General features: G+C 43.4%; 4 protein-coding genes across 4 annotated transcripts in view; 2 read left to right on the top strand and 2 right to left on the bottom strand.

Moving 5' to 3' along the window:
- Window positions 1-378: 378 nt before the first annotated feature.
- On the bottom strand, window positions 379-2,607 carry LOC139405752 (isochorismatase domain containing 2). Its single transcript, XM_071148175.1, has 7 exons — window positions 2,516-2,607; window positions 2,234-2,338; window positions 1,591-1,715; window positions 1,259-1,471; window positions 1,013-1,083; window positions 752-869; window positions 379-544 (listed from the first exon to the last, which is right to left on the bottom strand). Coding segments are annotated over exons 2-7 (594 nt in total). The 5' UTR covers window positions 2,235-2,338; window positions 2,516-2,607; the 3' UTR covers window positions 379-478.
- A 52-nt stretch (window positions 2,608-2,659) lies between these two features.
- LOC139405753 (ubiquitin-like protein ATG12) lies at window positions 2,660-7,676 on the top strand. Its single transcript, XM_071148176.1, has 4 exons — window positions 2,660-2,835; window positions 3,702-3,838; window positions 6,649-6,711; window positions 7,467-7,676. Exons 1-4 carry the CDS (start codon window positions 2,733-2,735, stop codon window positions 7,524-7,526), a joined length of 363 nt encoding a protein of 120 aa, XP_071004277.1. The 5' UTR covers window positions 2,660-2,732; the 3' UTR covers window positions 7,527-7,676.
- A 345-nt stretch (window positions 7,677-8,021) lies between these two features.
- Window positions 8,022-15,466, top strand: LOC139405751 (germ cell-specific gene 1-like protein). The gene is made up of 8 exons (XM_071148174.1): window positions 8,022-8,117; window positions 9,139-9,511; window positions 10,227-10,502; window positions 13,116-13,298; window positions 13,383-13,430; window positions 13,824-13,976; window positions 14,197-14,308; window positions 14,412-15,466. Exons 3-8 carry the CDS (start codon window positions 10,307-10,309, stop codon window positions 14,788-14,790), a joined length of 1,071 nt encoding a protein of 356 aa, XP_071004275.1. The 5' UTR covers window positions 8,022-8,117; window positions 9,139-9,511; window positions 10,227-10,306; the 3' UTR covers window positions 14,791-15,466.
- Window positions 15,467-17,898: 2,432 nt separating this feature from the next.
- The window catches only part of LOC139405750 (visinin-like), a 9,104-nt gene continuing 7,099 nt past the window's right edge, over window positions 17,899-19,903 (bottom strand). The window contains exon 3 of the mRNA XM_071148173.1: window positions 17,899-18,740. Coding sequence (XP_071004274.1) covers window positions 18,652-18,740 — 89 coding nt within the window. The 3' untranslated portion in view covers window positions 17,899-18,651. The remainder of the gene's footprint in view (window positions 18,741-19,903) is intronic.

Raw genomic sequence — 19,903 nt, 5'->3', positions numbered from 1 at the left:
CTTGCTATATTGTATTTACTTCGCCACCATGGCCTTTTTTTTGCCTTCACCTCCCTCATCTCACCTCATTTGCTCACATTGTATATAGTCTTATTTTTCTACTGTATTATTGACTGTATGTTTGTTTTACTCCATGTGTAACTCTGTGTTGTTGTATGTGTCGAATTGCTTTGCTTTATCTTGGCCAGGTCGCAATTGTAAATGAGAACTTGTTCTCAACTTGCCTACCTGGTTAAATAAAGGTGTAATAGATCAAATAAAATACAAAAAATATACAGAGCAAAGCAAAACTCACAACAGTAATATGATGTCATCAAATGGCTTCTATATACGCTCCCTTCTCCATTTACCCCCCATTTCAAAGATGATCAACAATCAGCAGTCAGCATGGAAAACAGCAGCATGGGTTTATTTCCGTACTTGTGTTCACACAGTGTTTCAGATGATTTCACAGACAACAAGAAGGAGCTTGTCTTCTCTACAGAGAGCTGAAGAAGGCCAGCAAGGCTGTGTCAGGGGATGGCTGGACCAACAGCTTCTGGATCTATGGAAGGAAACACCATCACATGAACATTCCAGATTCATCCACTGCTGGACACTATTTACAATACATAGGCTTATACAAGAGTAACGACTTGTGTAATAACATATGTAATTAACATGTAACAGGCTGAGTGTAATCACAACACTAACAGATAAGACAATAGGCAGTGTGTGTATTCTGAAAGGTGGAGGTCACATGGTACAGTACCTCTCTAAAGTTGGGGTGTTGGGAATCTTGCACTAGCTGTAGTAGGACGGCCTCTGTGGTGGTCAGGAAGGCTCCACTCTGCCTCAACCGGGACAGGGCAAACAGCCGGTCTGTCTGACTGGAGATGGAAATAGAGAAGGGAAAATAATATCTCAGCACCAGAAATGTTTAACCAGTGAAAATGTGAGCATATGTCATTGAAAAACAGTATTGTCATATTGAAGAGAAATAGTAGGGAACACAGGAGGGAGTAGGGAGTACCTTCTGGATGAGACGGCATCAGCCACGATATGCACCTCCATACCCTTCTCCAGCAGGTCAAAGGTCGTGCACTAATTAGTGGGAGAAGAAAAGATAGATGAGCCCTATTTACAGTAAATTCAATTAATTATGAACTTGTTCCCAAGGGTCAATCTGAACACGGCTCTTAGATTCAGGTAGGGAAAAACTGATCACAGATCTGAGCTTAGGGACCAATTCCAGTCATATCTGACCCTGTGGTCTCACCGCGATGCAGGCCTGTGTCTCTATCCCACAGAGGATGGCTATCTTGGGATCTCCCAGGGCTTTGAGCTCCTTCTCCACTGGCTCTATCATCATGGTGAACTTGGTCTTGGCGTGGGCTGTCAGGTCCCCAGCCCCCAGCTCAGGCACCGTGGGACCCAGGCCTTTAGGGTACTGCTCTGTCACTATGGGGGGGATGCCCAGAACACGGGCTGCCTGGGATGTGGACACACACACACACACACACACACATTGAATTTGTATTGGCTGCTATGTGGGTGGCAACAACTTTAATTTGTAATGAGCTGTATGAATATGTGTGTGTGTGTGTGTACCTGTAGCAGTCTGGCTGCGTTGCTGACAATGTTGGTGAACTGGAAGATGTTGGGCCTGAACTTCTCCTGCATGTCACACAGTAAGAGTACTGAGCCCTTTGTTGACAGTCTGCCAATCCCTGCCACTGAGAGAGCAATATGTAGCGAGAAAATGGAGAGAATAGAAGAGTCTAGAAGAAGTACTACATCAAAGGGGTGCTCAATGGATCAGATTCAGAGGACTGTGACAGAAAACATTTGTGACAGCAAAATCATGTTCTCAACTCTCAACATTTATTTATTCAACTCAAGACACAGACGAGACAACAAGAGGATTCAATTAATGTAATTATTTCAATGTCATGCTGGCAGGGTAGCCTAGTGGTTAGAGTGTTGGACTAGAAACCGAAATCCCTGAGCTGACAAGGTACAAATCTGTTGTTCTGCCCCTGTTCCTCGGCCGTCATTGAAAATAAGAATTTGTTCTTAACTGACTTGCCTAGTTAAATAAATGTAAACAGTGGGTATGCTCATAGGGAACTCGTATGTCACATAGCTATAGCAGATTTAGATATTTCACTGTAATGTTTTCAATGTCCAGGAATGCCTATCAAAAGAAAGTATATAAACATTAAATTGGTAAAGGCAAAATAATCAAACGTACTGTTGATAGTTGATAGTGGGGGGTCGACGTGTGGAATGGTTGAACTTGAAGGTCCAACTTTCTACAGCTACCGGACAGTTGACACCCCCTCCTTATTAGCAAAATCTAGGAACATTTTAGATTTATGACAGAGTAAACGGGGTTACACATACAGTACACAGCCAACATTCAGCATGTGAAATAAAGGACCAAGACTGTCATATAATTAGACATTGATTGCTAGATCAAGCTGAAAAATATATTGGCTAAACAGAGACAGCGATAATTGCATTGACAACACACCTCAACAATTCACGAATAGATGGAAAAACCAAGAGATCAACTGTCAACTACGACCACTGTTCACAAATTACCCTAAAACGCTCCAATTTCCAATACACCAATCGAATGAGATGCATTGAACATTGACATTGGTTTCGGCCAATAGCATGCAGCGTTTTCCCCATAACGAGTGCGTGTCAGAATCTAGTGCACACACTCATGATAAGGACTGCTGAGGATGTCTGACAACGCAGAGTCTCCTACAGAAACGCAAAAAGATGAGCCTTCAACCCCACAACAGCCTACGGAAGACTCGGGGATGGCAGACGATAAGAAAAAAAGTAAATTATGAGCGAGTGTTTGACTCACAGTTAAAATTACAGTAAGATATCGTGCTTTCTGTTTACAAGCAAACTGACCCGGAAGAGGTTGATTGACAGTTGTCTCAGTCAATATAATTGAAACAATTTTGTGAACAGCGAATCGATGGTCAGGGATGTTCATACGTTTTAAGTAGGGCGGGCGCTGGCTGAATGGTTCAAGTTTGCTTGCATTTCAAACTATGTTTACCTCTTACTTTAACACATTATACACATTTTTCTTTAAGGCTGAGACATCTTCTTTTTTCTTATTTTCTTACTACATAGAACATGCCAAAATCCACTTTCAGACATTACGGCGTGTGTCATGGTCATGGCTATAATGATTTCACAGTCCAAGATATACCTATTTTTCCAGCTGACTATAACATAGCTGCAAACCTATGATAGTTTAGGTTGCAAAATTATGTGGCTAATACATCGATCACTAGTCACTTTAATAATGTTTACATATCACTCATCTCATATGTATATATTGCATTTTATACCATCTATTGCATCTTGCCTATGCCGCTCTGTCATTGCCCCTCCATATATTTATATGTATATATTCTTATTCCATTCCTTTACTTAGATGTGTGTGTATTAGGTAGCTGTTGTGGAATTGTTCGATTACATGTCAGATAATACATGTTAGATAATGCTGCACTGTTGGAACTAGAAGTACAAGCATTTCGCTACACTTGCAATAACATCTGCTAATCATGTGTATGTGACCAATAACAGATCAGGGTATTAACTTTAGTCTAGCAGTCTATTGTTATGCTATGCAAAATATACATGTATTCTGTCTCTCTCTCATTCTCCCTTCATCCTCCTCTCCCAAGTTGATGTGTTGTTGAAGGCAGTAGGAGACACCCCCATCATGAAGACAAAGAAATGGTCGGTAGAGAAAGGGAGGACAGTGCAATCACTCTCTCAATTCATCTCTCGATTCCTCAAGATGGAGGCCAATGAACAGCTGGTGAGTTATTGTGTGCGTGCTTCTCAATAGTTGTCTCTTGCCTCCTTCCCTCCAGCTAGAGGAAGTGGACAGGTGATACCTCTGGTATATGCACCAATGAAGCAAAGATATGTTTAGAACTAACCTAAGATGGTTCATCTGTGTCGTTTTACAGTGGGAGCAAGTAAAGCCTAGCACGATCCTATAGAGTATCACAGTATGAGTCATTATACCCATAAAACCTAGCGGTCAAACAGGGAAATGGTTCCAATTGTTTTTCCACCATTCATTTTTCCCATAGGGGATTTTTAGAAACACTTAAAATAAAGGCTGTGTTTTGTGTAGGCTTACTCAAATCAAAATCAAATCAAATTGATTTATATAGCCCTTCGTACATCAGCTGCTATCTCAAAGTGCTGTACAGAAACCCAGCCTAAAACCCCAAACAGCAAGCAATGCAGGTGTAGAAGCACGGTGGCTAGGAAAAACTTCCTAGAAAGGCCAAAATCTATGAAGAAACCTAGAGAGGAACCAGGCTATGTGGGGTGGCCAGTCCTCTTCTGGCTGTGCCGGGTGGAGATTATAACAGAACATGGCCAAGATGTTCAAATGTTCATAAATTACCAGCATGGTCCAATAATAATAAGGCAGAACAGTTGAAACTGGAGCAGCAGCATGGCCAGGTGGACTGGGGACAGCAAGGAGTCATCATGTCAGGTAGTCCTGAGGCATGGTCCTAGGGCTCAGGTCCTCCGAGAGAGAGAAAGAAAGAGAGAATTAGAGAGAGCACACTTAAATTCATACAGGACACCGAATAGGACAGGAGAAGTACTCCAGATATAACAAACTGACCCTAGCCCCCCGACACATAAACTACTGCAGCATAAATACTGGAGGCTGAGACAAGAGGGGTCAGGAGACACTGTGGCCCCATCCGAGGACACCCCCGGACAGGGCCAAACAGGAAGGATATAACCCCACCCACTTTGCCAAAGCACAGCCCCCACACCACTTACTCTGGTGTGACGTTTAGATAACCGTGTAAACTTCTCTCAGACATGGTGACTTTTATCAATATATTTGCCTGTATTTACCCCCCAACAAATGAAATGCTAATTATCTGCTAATGTGGCTATTATAAAGAACTACAAGTGCCGAATTGAGGCAAAGGTAAGAATCTCTGGAGTAATTATCTAATGTTAGCTAAATGTTGTAATTAATAAATTGGCAACATTTCTTAAAATGTACCTGTTAGCAAAGGTGCCAGCTAGAGATGACGTGCAGGAGCGTGCAGGGATTTGTAGTCTTGCAGGGTGCCTAGTCTGATGACGTGCAGGGATTTGTAGTCTTGCAGGGTGCCAGCTAGAGATGACGTGCAGAAGCGTGCAGGGATTTGTAGTCTTGCAGGGTGCCTAGTCTGATGACGTGCAGGGATTTGTAGTCTTGCAGGGTGCCAGCTAGAGATGACGTGCAGAAGCGTGCAGGGATTTGTAGTCTTGCAGGGTGCCTAGTCTGATGACGTGCAGGAGCGTGCAGGGATTTGTAGTCTTGCAGGGTGCCAGCTAGAGATGACGTGCAGAAGCGTGCAGGGATTTGTAGTCTTGCAGGGTGCCAGCTAGAGATGACGTGCAGAAGCGTGCAGGGATTTGTAGTCTTGCAGGGTGCCTAGTCTGATGACGTGCAGGGATTTGTAGTCTTGCAGGGTGCCAGCTAAAGATGATGTGCAGAAGCGTGCAGGGATTTGTAGTCTTGCAGGGTGCCAGCTAGAGATGACGCGCAGAAGCGTGCAGGGATTTGTAGTCTTGCAGGGTGCCTAGTCTGATGACGTGCAGAAGCGTGCAGGGATTTGTAGTCTTGCAGGGTGCCAGCTAGAGATGATGTGCAGAAGCGTGCAGGGATTTGTAGTCTTGCAGGGTGCCTAGTCTGATGACGTGCAGAAGCGTGCAGGGATTTGTAGTCTTGCAGGGTGCCTAGTCTGATGACGTGCAGAAGCGTGCAGGGATTTGTAGTCTTGCAGGGTGCCAGCTAGAGATGACGTGCAGAAGCGTGCAGGGATTTGTAGTCTTGCAGGGTGCCTAGTCTGATGACGTGCAGGGATTTGTAGTCTTGCAGGGTGCCAGCTAGAGATGATGTGCAGAAGCGTGCAGGGATTTGTAGTCTTGCAGGGTGCCAGCTAGAGATGACGTGCAGAAGCGTGCAGGGATTTGTAGTCTTGCAGGGTGCCTAGTCTGATGCTAATTATCATATTTGAATCTGAGGATAAATAGAGGTGAATATATTGATAAAAGTCACCTTGTTTGAGAGATATTGACATGGTTATCTAAGCGTCATGCCAGGGTAAGCCTACATTTAAGTGTTTCTAAAAATCCCCTATGAGAAATGAATGGTGGAAAAACGATTGGAACCAATTCCCTGTTTGACCGTTCTTAACGGATGCTTCAGCTTTATAGCCCCTGTGACATGTCTGGACTACCCCTTCTATCTGTGACTGAGGTATGAACTGGAGAAAGCATCCTGGCCCCTTGATATGCACCCACTGTGGCCTTTGATCTGGGACCATAGTGTGTCAGCTTGTTCAATGATTCTAAACACCCATTGCTCTCTCTCTCTCACTCACTCTCTCACTCACGCTCTCACTCACTCACTCTCTCTCTCACTCACTCACTCACTCACTCACTCACTCACTCACTCACTCACTCACTCACTCACACACACACACACACACACACACACACACACACACACACACACACACACTCACACACATAATGGGCTTTATTGGCCAGTGAAATAGATAATAAACAATAAAGAAAATCTCTCTCTCCACACAGTTCATTTACGTCAACCAGTCATTCTCTCCCTCGCCTGATCAGGAAGTAGGAGTCCTGTTTGAAGTGAGTACTTTTCATTTGAAATCATTTCTGGAGGCCTTGGGAAATGCAGTTTTTCTGTTATCTATTTGTCCTGTGGTAAGTTAGTTGACCACCGGAGGGAGGTCTAAGTGAGCAATTCCCTGTGAGATGGAGCTGTTCTTATCTCCACAGTGACTACTGTTCCCTGGGGCCAGTACACTACTGTATGTGTTATGTCAATACAGGCCTGGAGTATTCACCAAGGATGTATATAAACCCTGGATTGCTGATGCTATGTATTAGCCATTGAGAGGCTAGTAACAAGGAAAATGTTTTTGTTTTATTTTTATGTTTAGATCATAATAAAATGTAAAAGTATGCATTAAGGTGTCTGTAATATCATAAACAAGACTATGTGAGAAAAGATGTGAGGTGATTCTGAGAATTTGGTTACAAAATAGCCTCTAGCCCAAGGCTACCCCTTCAGTGTTTACAGATCAGAAGGAACTGTATAGATGTTTGGCAGAAGCTCCACTATTCTCATTGCAAGCCTGTATGACCGAGCCATATGACTTACTATCTAATTCTCTTCAGGCCTGTTAACGCTGGGGTAAAGGCTGAAGGTTTATCAGGCACTGTTCTCCTGGTCTAAGGGTCAGGCTATTAGTGTCCACTTGACCCCATCTTGACCCATGGCCTTGACCGTCCCTATTAAATACCCGCTAAATACTTCAGCTGATGTTTTGTGCTCCCTTTCCTATTCTAAAAGAGTAACTCTTACCCTCTGTGTTTTTCAGTGTTTTGGCAGCGATGGGAAGCTTGTTCTACATTATTGTAAATCTCAAGCCTGGGGTTAACAGTTTTTAGCCCTTTTCAGATCAAACGCATACACACACAATATTGTTTATACTCCTTCCTTGCCTAAACCAATGTTGTCATTGCTAATTTCTTGTTTGTTTTGCTGTACATAACCCAATGTAAATAAATCGTGACTATATAAAGTAAACCCACTCTGTCCCCTGTGTTGTCTCCAGACAATTATAGACATTAATAGGAAAATGTCAGGATTTGGCTTTGCACAGGGGGCATAACCTGTCCGGCTAGGATACTTACACTAAATATAACCCCACACAGATTGAGATGAGTGCAACAATTCAAACACAAACACTGTAATGACATGGGATGGTGCCAAGAGTGGGTGAAAGTTGAGTTGGGGTTAGTCAAGAAAGATAGAGGGGGGTACTAGGGAGGGAGGGAGACTGATATGGGAGAAAGTACAGTAACAGATGGACTTAGAGGGATTACATGGATTTGGGATGGGTCTGTGACACAAATTCCCAAGAAAGACAGAAAAAGGAGGAGTGTGGCGGGGGACTCACACTCGTCCTGGAGCATGAGAGAGAGTGGGAAAGGAGGATAAAGAGAGAGAGGAGCATCTGGCTGGAGAGGTAAGGGTCAAAACTGCTCATTCTGACAAAGGGGTATTAGAGAGAGGAGTAGTGCGGAGTACTTGGGTTAAACCAGGGATAACAAAAATACCAAAAAATGTGTGCAAAGTTATTGCTTGGTCAACATAAATGTCTCAGCAAATCGGAGAGGACTGAGAAAAATACGAAAGAGGATAGGAAGGAAAGCCTGTGATGGAGGAAAATGAATGTCAGCAAAAGATGGCAGTAGACAGATTGCATTGTATTGATGGATGTTGTCTCAATCGAAAAATAGACTTCTGTTTCTTTTGTAGTGAGGCAACGATGCAGTTTCGATTTGGTGCCAAATTTCAGGCTAAGAATTAGTAGTTCCTAGAACTGAGTAAGCTGTTAAGAGTTTGACATGGAGAAAAGAATGATGTACTTCCTGATGTGCTCTGTATGGTTGTTTATATGTCTTGTACTGTCCAGTCCTTCCTTTCAAAAAAAATATAAAAATTGCAACTGAAATGACTGAAAGAGAATGTTGCTGTTGGTAACTGATTATAGGGAAAATCTCATTTTATTGGTCTCATACACATTTTTAGCAGATGTTATTGTGGGTGTTGCGAAATGCAGGTATAGTGAAATGGCACCGGGTTTTTAACGTACTGCAGGTCATTTTGTGTTTAGCATTTTTTATTGCCCATTTGTTATGCCAATGGATTTCAGTTTATTGACTGCTACAGAATGTGCTGGGTATTAAACCTGAATATAATGGGCTTTGTAAACAATACCTGCAAATCTGAAAAGTTTTTCACCAGACATAGCCGCGGGAAGTAGTTTGGGGGTGCGGGTTTTTGCCTGCGTTACTATATTGGTCCGCTAATACAGAACTAGTAAAACTAGTACTATTTTGTTAAAAAAATAAAAATAATTCTGATTTTTCAGGGGGTCCTTCAGCACCGATACTTCCCACTGAGACTGACTTGAAGATTCTAGTGATATTACAGTGATCGGCAGTCATACTAACTGGTTAATCTGTCCTGTGTTAACATTGCAGGGATCGCAAACAGTGTGAGAGAGAGACCAGGAGAGAGAGCCAGAGTGGGTTTCACACTCTAACACACCTAACACAAACAGATTAGAGCAGATTAACATGGACTACCAGAAAAACGATTTAGATCAGAGGCTTAACTAATGATTTCATCAAAAAAAGTAATCTGTACATTTTATTCCCTCCATTTTATTCCTACTCTACTTTAAGTCGTAAGGAGGATGCCGTGAGAGGTAGAGGCAGGCCAGAACTTCTTAATCAGGAAGTAGAAAGTTAATAACGTGGTACAGGTCACAGAACGGTATGGATTACTCCAGAACCATATGCAAACACACAGTGAACTCTTGGACCTGTACGACCCGTCACCCTAAGCATTACTGTGAGTAAGATATTCTGTATCTGCCCTAAGATGTGATCACACGGAAAACACTTGTACGCCAAAGCAAAATGTATTCCAATAATCTCTCTCCATTTGATGATACGTTTTACGGCTGGATCTGATAGTATCTGTATCAAGTCTGTATAATCAAAACTCACTGTAGGACTAGAGTGAAAAGTTAGGCGACAGAGATCTAGATAGCATATCCGATAGCTCTAAAGTTTATGATGAAAGGCGGCTAGGGACTAGTGATCTATTCACTCCCATTACTGTTGAATGGTTAGAGTGAAGAGCCCTAGGGATCTATAACAGCATAAACCTAGAGTCCTGGTCGGACAGACATGTCCTCCTACCATCCCTTTCTTTTCTCTTGGTCTGACCCCTCTCCTCTGTTCATTTGTGCATTCTGTCCATCTCTTATTTTCCATCCCTCTTTTACCTTGACAGAATCTTATCCGACTCTCTCTCTTTCCCCTTCTCTCTCTATTCTTGCTTTCCCTTTGTCCCCATTTTCTAATCTTTTCTCTACATTGTTTTTTATCTTGTCTTGTTTTTTACACTGTTCTTTCTTTATGAAACTCTCTTTCACTGATTTCAATCTATCACCAGAACTGTCATCATCTTCTTCATCATCCTCTACATCACCAATAACAACCTCATCCTCACATACTGCATCTCTTTCACCATCCTCTTCTTCTCCTTCCCCTGCCTTGAGTCTCTACACACTTCCTCTCCTCCTGCCCTATCCCTCCTTCTTGACCTTCTCTTACCCTCTCCCCTCCTCCCGGTGTGGCCATGTTGGAGAACATGTCTCGTCGGTCCCGCTCCCTGCTGTCCCTGACCCTGACCACTCTGGCTCTGGCCCTGTCCATCCTGGCTCTCTGCACCTCCTACTGGTGTGAAGGGACTCACAAGGTGGTCAAGCCTCTCTGCCTGTCTCCGGTCAAGATGAGGAACTGTGGGCAGAACAACAGTGAACCCTACACCACAGGTATGCCACCTACGGAACTGTCACCTGTGTAATTGTGATGTCATTTCCTGTAGCACTCTCAACACACCCAGTTCCAAGAGTGTCACCCTAACTTATTGACCCACCTCTCACTGTGATCATATGTATATCCTGTTACTGTCATCACTAGTCAGCCCTACAGATCCTACCAACCCTAAACTATTATCTAAACGTTTGGATGTCCAAGGGAGTCTGAACTGCATTCATTTGGTTCAAGTACCCATCTAAGTGTTAGACAAGTAGAAGGACAGTGTTTCACAATAATTTCACAACTGTAACACCATGGTGACATCTGCCAGCCATTTATGACATGCTGTCTTCTGACTGTGTGTGTGTGTGTGTGTGTGTGTGTGTGTGTGTGTGTGTGTGTGTGTGTGTGTGTGTGTGTGTGTGTGTGTGTGTGTGTGTGTGTGTGTGTGTGTGTGTGTGTGTGTGAGAGAGAAAGTGTCTTCTGTATGTGTGCATGCTTGTGTGTGTTCGGTGATAGTCTGCCTTGCTCTTCATGCCCACTTGGGTTGAAACCCAATCACAACCCACATCCAAGTGCTCCCAAATGGCCAAACACCCAAAATATGCCAGTCTGATTTAGTTTTTAACTCCAAATCAACTGTTTTCAAAGAAGTTGTCAGTTGATCATCCCAGCAGTACGTTCTGGCCACTTATGTGGCCTCTTCCCCTATTCTCCCAAGGTTTATGATACTGTACATATTTCATCTAACCTTTCAAACCTGCCTCCACATCCCTCATTGAAAACAACTTTGCTCTGAGCTGTAATCTACTGGGTGTGAGGAATGCAGATGAATCCTGGGGTTTTGTTCTGTCCTCTCTGCTCCCTGGTCTGTATTGTGCATAATCCAGTGAGATTAAGATTAACACTTTATAACTCCATACATTAATCCAGTTAGAGATCTGTAGCTGCAGTGTTCAGTATGTACTGTGGCACCACTAACCACAGCAGGAGGCTCACCTGACACACATGCTAACCACAGCAGGAGGCTCACCTGACACACATGCTAACCACAGCAGGAGGCTCACCTGACACACATGCTAACCACAGCAGGAGGCTCACCTGACACACATGCTAACCACAGCAGGAGGCTCACCTGACAAACATGCTAACCACAGCAGGAGGCTCACCTGACGCACACGCTCACACACAGCAAGAGGCTCACCTGACACACACACTCACACACAGCAGGAGGCTCACCTGACACACGCTCACACACATGCACGTGAATACACACCCACGTTCACACATATGCATGTGAATAAACAAATACACACACTTAGTAACACAGGTGGTTGATCCTGTCTGAGTTATGTTATAAATACCTTAGTGTTGTAGACAATGGGAAATAGATTTGGGTGGGAATCCATTTAGAGGGATTACATCCAATGTGAGTTTTACTACAGAGATAGGAGCGACAAACTGACCCAGTGTCATTCCCAAGAAATGGGATGCGATTTTAATCAATCCCTACTGGGCATTAACGTCAATTCAACGTCTATTTCATTTATTTGAAATGACATGGAAACAATGTTGATTCAACCAGTGTGTGCCCAGTGGGTGACTTCTTAGAAAGGATTTATCGAAAGAATTTAGGGTTTTACTCAGAATGTTCAGGTTTTTGGAAGTTAAGGGTTATGGAGCGGCAGCTAGCCTAGTGGCTAGAGCGTTGGACTAGTAACCGAAAGGTTGCAAGATTGAATCCCCGAGCGGATAAGGTTCAAATCTGTCTTTCTGCCCCTGAATAATACAGTTAACCCACTGTTCCTCGGCCGTCAATGAATATAAGAATTTGTTCTTAACTGACTTGCCTGGTTAAATAAAGATAACATTTAAAAAAGAGAGGTGAACAGAAAGATACAGTTCCACTGTCATCAGATGGATACCAAGATAATATTCTACTCTCTTCCCAGAGAGCCCAACTCAGAACCCATACAACAGAACCCTGTCCCCCCCAGAGGAAATATAATATTCTACTCCCCCCAGAGAGCCAAACTCAGAACCCTTACAACAGAACCCTGTCCCCCCCAGAGAGCCCAACTCAGAACCCTTACAACAGAACCCTGTCTTCCCAGAGAGCCCAACTCAGAACCCATACAACAGAACCCTGTCCCCCCCAGAGAGCCCAACTCAGAACCCTTACAACAGAACCCTGTCCCCCCAGAGGAAATATAATATTCTACTGTCCCCAGAGAGCCCAACTCAGAACCCTTACAACAGAACCCTGTCCCCCCCAGAGAGCCCAACTCAGAACCCATACAACAGAACCCTGTCCCCCCCAGAGGAAATATAATATTCTACTCTCCCCAGAGAGCCCAACTCAGAACCCTTACAACAGAACCCTGTCCCCCCCAGAGAGCCCAACTCAGAACCCATACAACAGAACCCTGTCCCCCCAGAGGAAATATAATATTCTACTCTCCCCAGAGAGCCCAACTCAGAACCCTTACAACAGAACCCTGCCCCCCCAGAGAGCCCAACTCAGAACCCTTACAACAGAACCCTGTCCCCCCCAGAGAGCCCAACTCAGAACCCTTACAACAGAACCCTGTCCCCCCAGAGGAAATATAATATTCTACTCTCCCCAGAGAGCCCAACTCAGAACCCTTACAACAGAACCCTGCCCCCCCAGAGGAGAGATGAACTGGCTAAGATCCGCCAGAGACAGCTGGACAATGCTGTCCACTACATCTGGGAGACAGGAGAGGACAAGTACACCTTCAGATACTTCCACACGGGCTTCTGGGAGAGCTGTGAGAAACACGTTGATGGTGAGAAAGGCTACAAGCACACTTTACTTTTCTCTCTCACAAAAAGTTGTAAACTGCTAATATTGTTCTAAATCTTTCCTCCAGGTGAGAAGTGTCGCAGCTTTATTGAGCTGACTCCTGGTGAAACACAAGGTGTGTTCTCTCTCTCTCTCTCTCTCTCTCTCTCTCTCTCTCTCTCTCTCTCTCTCTCTCTCTCTCTCACTCTCTCGCTTCCTCTTTGCCTGTGGTGTTTAGTTTTGCATTATGTTATTTTGAGGATGGGCCTCCCATTGATACAGTGTGTGTGTTTGGTTTTATTATCCTTGTGGGGACCAGATATGGGGAAGTTCGGACATGTGGGGACAAGGAAAAAGGCTATTTTAGGCTCAGGTTAGGTTTAGGGTTACAATTAGGGTTAGTGGGTTGAGGTTAAGGGTTAGGGTTATGGCTTAGGGAAAATAGGATTTTGAATGGGAATCAATTGTTTGGTCCCCACATGGATAGTAAAACAAACATGTGTGTGTGTCTGTGTGTGTGTGTCTCCAGGTGTGTTGTGGCTATCGGTGATATCTGAGTTCACTTACATCGGTCTATTGGGAATGGGCTTTCTGTTGATGTGGTTGGAGTTGTTGTGTTCCCATAAGGAGATACACGCTCTCAAAATCAACGCCTATGCTGCCATCTGCACCGTACTGTCAGGTAATGACTTGACTCTACTCCCTCCCTCCCTCCCTCCCTCCCTCCCTCCCTCCCTCCCTCCCTCCCCTGTCTTTACTGTATAAAGCACTTCTCTTGTTCATATTCTTCCATCTCCAGACTTCACCTCTTTATCTCGGTCTGCCTCCCATCCTCTAGCCAAGATGTTCAGTTAAAGAATCAATGAAACAGTAAATCAATGCTTTTCTCTCTCCCCTTCCAGGTCTGATGGGGATGGTGGCCCACATGATGTACACCACAGTGTTCCAGATGACTGTCATCGTTGGCCCTAAAGACTGGAGGCCTCAGACCTGGGACTACGGCTGGTCATTCGCGTGGGTATTCATTCACAGTCTTAGTAGTGAATAGTAGGGACACTTCTTTCATAGCCCTCTCTCTCTAATGACCCCTCCCCCTCTCTCTGTGGTCTCTCCTCAGCCTGGCGTGGATCTCCTTCAGCTGTTGTATGGGAGCTGCAGTCTTCACCCTCAACTCTTACACCAAGACCATCATCGAGCTGCGCCACAAACAGAGGCTCCGATTGGAGGAGGCCCGCGCCGCCACCCACGCCCCTCCCTACAATGAGGTGGTTCCCGGGAGCGGGCTCTACTCTGTCAGTGGCCTATTGCAGTGCCCAGACGGGATGATTGACGTAGCGTGGGCGCCTGACGGAACCGTGATGGGGGTGGGGAACGGGGATGTACCAACTCTGGTGTTGGTAGGAGGGTGTGGGCCAGAGGGCTGTGAGGACTGTGAGAGAGAGATGGATGAGATGGAGGAGGCCATGGAGAGGGAAAGAGCTGATTCGCCTTGTTAATAAGTGATGGGTGGGGCTAAAGAGAACAGAGGAGGACTATGGGTAATGTAGTCACTTTACAGGTACTGTATATGCACCATGAGCTCTCAAGATGGAAAGAGTAAGACCGAAAAATAGTGAGACTGAGAAAGTGGGAGGGAAATAGTTCTGACATAAGATATGAGAGATAAGGAATGCTGATATACTTCTCTTGCACTGCTTGTGGGGCAGAAGCAGCACTTGATGGACATGGGACACAGGAACTGTGTTGGCTGTAAGAGCTACAGTATCCCCTCTTTGACATTGAACAGAGATCACCTTGACATACATGGTTCGGGCTAACACTCCTCACATTGTCATTCATTAATACAATAGTGCCTAATGGTAAGGGATTGTTATACAGTATACATGTACACTACCGTTCTAAAGTTTGGGGTCACTTAGAAATGTCCTTGTTTTTGAAAGTAAAGCAATTTAGTTGTTCTGAGAAATGAAAAATTACCAAGAAACTGAAGATCTCGTACAACGCTGTGTACTACTCCCTTCACAGAACAGTGCAAACTGTCTCTAACCAGAATAGAAAGAGGAGTGGGAGGCCCCGGAGCACACCTGAACAGGAGGACAAGTACATTAGAGTGTCTAGTTTGAGAAACAGACACCTCACAAGTCCTCAACTGGCAGCTTCATTAAATAGTACCTGCAAAACACCAGTCTCAACATCAACAGTGAAGAGGCGACTCCGGGATGTTGACCTTCTAGGCAGAGTTGCAAAGAAAAAGACATATCTCAGACTGGCCAAAAAAAACAAAAGATTAAGATGGGCAAAAGAACACAGACACTGGACAGAGGAACTCTGCCTAGAAGGTCAGCATCCCTGAGTCGCCTCTTCACTGTTGACATTGAGACTGGTGTTTTGCAGGTACTATTTAATGAAGTTTCCAGCTATAATAGTAATTTACAACATTAACAATGTCTACACTGTGTTTCTGATCAATTTTATGTTATTTTAATGGACAACAAAATGAGCTTTTCTTTCAAAAACAAGGGCATTTCTGAGTGACCCCAAACTTTAGAAGAGTAGCGTGTGTAAATGTATCCATGTTAGAAATAGTTTTACCATAAGAATCCAATACTTTCTGACCTTTGTAAATCATGCTTTCACTTCGTCTGAATGGGTCCCGTTCTGAATCTGTAAAATAAACAATAATCTCTGTGTCTATCTGAAGTGGAACTGATGTTATTCATGCAGTCTCAGCCCTGCTCCCCCTCCTCTTCTATAGGAGACATCGACCTTATCTGCATTTCTCTATCTGTCTGTGGTAGCTCTACTGTAGATATCTCTATCTCTCTGTGGTATCTCTACTGTAAATCTCTATTTCTCTATCTCTCTGTGATATATATACTGTAGATTTCTCTGTATTTATCCATCTGTCTGTGGTATCTCTACTGTAGACATCTCTGTATTTCTCTATCTCTCTGTGGTAGCTCTACTGTAGACATCTCTGTATTTCTCTATCTCTCTGTTGTAGCTCTACTACAGATCTCGCTGTATTTCTCTATCTCTCTGTTGTAGCTCTACTGTAGACATCTCTGTATTTCTCTATCTCTCTGTGGTAGCTCTACTGTAGACATCTCTGTATTTCTCTATCTCTCTGTTGTAGCTCTACTGCAGATCTCGCTGTATTTCTCTATCTCTCTGTGGTAGCTCTACTGCAGACATCTCTGTATTTCTCTATCTCTCTGTGGTAGCTCTACTGCAGATCTCGCTGTATTTCTCTATCTCTCTGTAGTAGCTCTACTGTAGATCTCTCTGTATTTCTCTATCTCTCTGTAGTAGCTCTACTGTAGACATCTCTGTATTTCTCTATCTCTCTGTTGTAGCTCTACTGTAGACATCTCTGTATTTCTCTATCTCTCTGTTGTAGCTCTACTGTAGATCTCTCTGTATTTCTCTATCTCTCTGTTGTAGCTCTACTGTAGATCTCTCTGTATTTCTCTATCTCTCTGTTGTAGCTCTACTGTAGATATCTCTGTATTTCTCTATCTCTCTGTAGTAGCTCTACTGTAGATCTCTCTGTATGTCTCTATCTCTCTGTTGTAGCTCTACTGTAGATCTCTCTGTATTTCTCTATCAGTGTAGATGAAGGGGCAGAGACAAGTTAAATAATAATTTTTAAGCCTTGAGACATGGATTGGTTAAGTGTGCCATTCAGAGCGTGAATGGGCAAGACAAAATATTTAAGTGCCTTTGAACGGGGGGGGGGGTTGGTAGTAGGTGCCAGGTGCACCGGTTTGTGTCAAGAGCTGCTGGGTTTGGTCCACCACCCAAAGGACATCCAGCCAACTTGACACAACTGTGGGAGGCATTCGAGTCAACATGAGCCAGCATCAATGTGGAGCACTTTCGAAACCTTGTCGACTCAATATTAGGGGCTGACCACCACTATGTGTGTAAAACACTGTAAATGAGCTATTAGTTCATCAATACACAAGCATAAGAGGACACAAGGCAGATAATTCCCCTGCAGCTAGACAGAGACAAATAAGAGAGAGATGAAACGAGAGATAGGGATGCAAAGATTACAGAGAATTTTATTCTGTCTGCTTTCTGATGTTGGACAGCAGATTATGACAGTAATCCCGAGTTGGACAGAGAGAAGAAGGGAACGACTGAGGAGGGAAGGAAGAAGGGAGTAGGATGTGGGGGACAAGAAACGGCCTTGGAAATAAACATAGGAACATGGACACAACTTTGCACGCGCAGGCATGCATAATACATTATAATACACACACAGCACGTATTTTCATGGTGTCAGAAAATCCGGGATTATCTGACCATGTGTAAATATGATCAAAAACATAAGACCCTTGTCCTTTGTGAATCACATATTTGAATACATGAAGTCACTGTTTGGACAATAGGAACCGTATAGAAACCCTACTATTCTTACTGAAAACAGACCTTTTCTAGGTCACAGACTAATTTGTGGGACATCACGGACACGCACACACACATGCACACACACACGCACACACACACACACACACACATGCACACACACATGCACACACACACGCACACACACATGCACACACACACAAAATGATTTGCAATACACAGAATTTATGAGAAAAGCTTTAATCCACCATATGCAGCGTATAACTCTTTGATTAAAAACAAAAAGACAATTGCAGGATGAAAATCTAAAAGCCACCATCACAACCATGCACATTCCTAATGGAGAAAAGGTTTTTTGTTCTACAGATTTTCAATTTCTTTTCCCAAATACCTGTGTCCAAACTGTTACCATTTATCACATTTGCACATTTCAAGTTTTCCTTCTACAGCAACACCATTTAGAGCTTCTTAGAATAATGAAATGTATAGAATGAGCAATGGTTACCAAATGATGAAGTCCATGAGTATTCAGGACACTGCAAAACACTAGACCACCATTACTTTTTCACAATCATCTCACTGTACCAAAAAGCTATTGTAACTTCAATCTGATAGGAAAACAGCATTTAGCAGGGATATTGTATCGATATACAAACAAATAAATATACTTGTGCCTCAATTTTTCTGACGTGTTTATATTGCATCAAACACTAATTACAATAGTGGCCATCTACCTTCATATTTATCACATCTACCTTCATAAAACAGCCTCAACCCAATAGGCATACATGCACAGACAGACATGTATACTATAACCAGCATAAACCCCTACTTTCTTAGAAGGTACAGTGAAGACAATTAAGACACCACCATACAAGAGTATTTACACAGAAGAGAAAGACAGAACACTAGAATACAATGACAAAGAGGAGGAGAGGAAGAAATAGTGTGTGAAGGAGAAAGAGGGGAAGAAGAAGGGATGACTAGTCAGTGATGGGTTCGTAGTGAATGAGACGCATGGCGTTTTCGTTCTCCGTCACCCCCTTGATGAACTCTCCCTCTGCCAACCGGTCTGAGGGAGACAGAGAGAGAGAAATAAATAAATAAATAAAGGGAGACACACAGAGAGAAAGACAGAGACAGAGAGAAGTTGTAAAATAATTAGTGTTTGACTCCTGAGTGGCACAGCAGTCCCTGGTTCACTACAGTCCCTGGTTCGAATCCAGGCTGTATCACATCCGGTCATGATTGGGAGTCCCATAGGGCAGCGCACAAATGGCCCAGCATTGTCCGGGTTTGGCCGGGGTAGGCCGGGGCAGGCCGGGGTAGGCCGGGGCAGGCCGGGGTAGGCCAGGGTAGGCCGGGGTAGGCCGTTATTGTAAATAAGAATTTGTTCTTAACTGTCTGGCCTAGTTAAATAAAGGTTAAATACATTTTTTTAAATAAAATGATTTTCCTCAGGGTGACTGCTGTGTACCACACCATATACCATATGTCAGTAGTTCTTCAACAGTACATACTGTATGTATATTATATATACCATCTGTCAGTAGTTCTTCAACATTACATACTGTATGTGTACTGTATATACCATCTGTCACTAGTTCTTCAACAGTACATACTGTATGTGTACTATATATACCATCTGTCAGTAGTTCTTCAACATTACATACTGTATGTGTACTATATATACCATCTGTCAGTAGTTCTTCAACAGTACATACTGTATGTGTACTATATATACCATCTGTCAGTAGTTCTTCAACAGTACATACTGTATGTGTACTGTATATACCATCTGTCAGTAGTTCTTCAACATTACATACTGTATGTGTACTGTATATACCATCTGTCAGTAGTTCTTCAACGTTACATACTGTATGTGTACTGTATATACCATCTGTCAGTAGTTCTTCAACATTACATACTGTATGTGTACTGTATATACCATCTGTCAGTAGTTCTTCAACATTACATACTGTATGTGTACTGTATATACCATATGTCAGTAGTTCTTCAACAGTACATACTGTATGTGTACTGTATATACCATATGTCAGTAGTTCTTCAACAGTACATACTGTATGTGTACTGTATATACCATCTGTCAGTAGTTCTTCAACATTACATACTGTATGTGTACTATATATACCATCTGTCAGTAGTTCTTCAACAGTACATACTGTATGTGTACTGTATATACCATCTGTCAGTAGTTCTTCAACATTACATACT

Source organism: Oncorhynchus clarkii, chromosome 3, assembly GCF_045791955.1.
Source record: "Oncorhynchus clarkii lewisi isolate Uvic-CL-2024 chromosome 3, UVic_Ocla_1.0, whole genome shotgun sequence".
Lineage (NCBI taxonomy): Eukaryota > Metazoa > Chordata > Actinopteri > Salmoniformes > Salmonidae > Oncorhynchus > Oncorhynchus clarkii.
Note: the sequence above shows the minus strand (reverse complement) of the source record. Positions and strands in the feature narration are given on the sequence as shown.

Coding starts and splice junctions, on each gene's coding strand:
- LOC139405753 (XM_071148176.1), top strand. CDS start 2,733: ATGTCTGACAACGCAGAGTCTCCTACAGAAACGCAAAAAGATGAGCCT. Junction 2,836..3,701: donor GGCAGACGATAAGAAAAAAA/GTAAATTATGAG, acceptor TCCTCTCCCAAG/TTGATGTGTTGTTGAAGGCA. Junction 3,839..6,648: donor TGGAGGCCAATGAACAGCTG/GTGAGTTATTGT, acceptor CTCTCCACACAG/TTCATTTACGTCAACCAGTC.
- LOC139405751 (XM_071148174.1), top strand. CDS start 10,307: ATGTTGGAGAACATGTCTCGTCGGTCCCGCTCCCTGCTGTCCCTGACC. Junction 10,503..13,115: donor CAGTGAACCCTACACCACAG/GTATGCCACCTA, acceptor TACTCTCCCCAG/AGAGCCCAACTCAGAACCCT. Junction 13,977..14,196: donor CATCTGCACCGTACTGTCAG/GTAATGACTTGA, acceptor CTCCCCTTCCAG/GTCTGATGGGGATGGTGGCC.
- LOC139405752 (XM_071148175.1), bottom strand. Junction 1,084..1,258: donor AGACACAGGCCTGCATCGCG/GTGAGACCACAG, acceptor CCCACTAATTAG/TGCACGACCTTTGACCTGCT. Junction 545..751: donor AACACCCCAACTTTAGAGAG/GTACTGTACCAT, acceptor TTCCTTCCATAG/ATCCAGAAGCTGTTGGTCCA.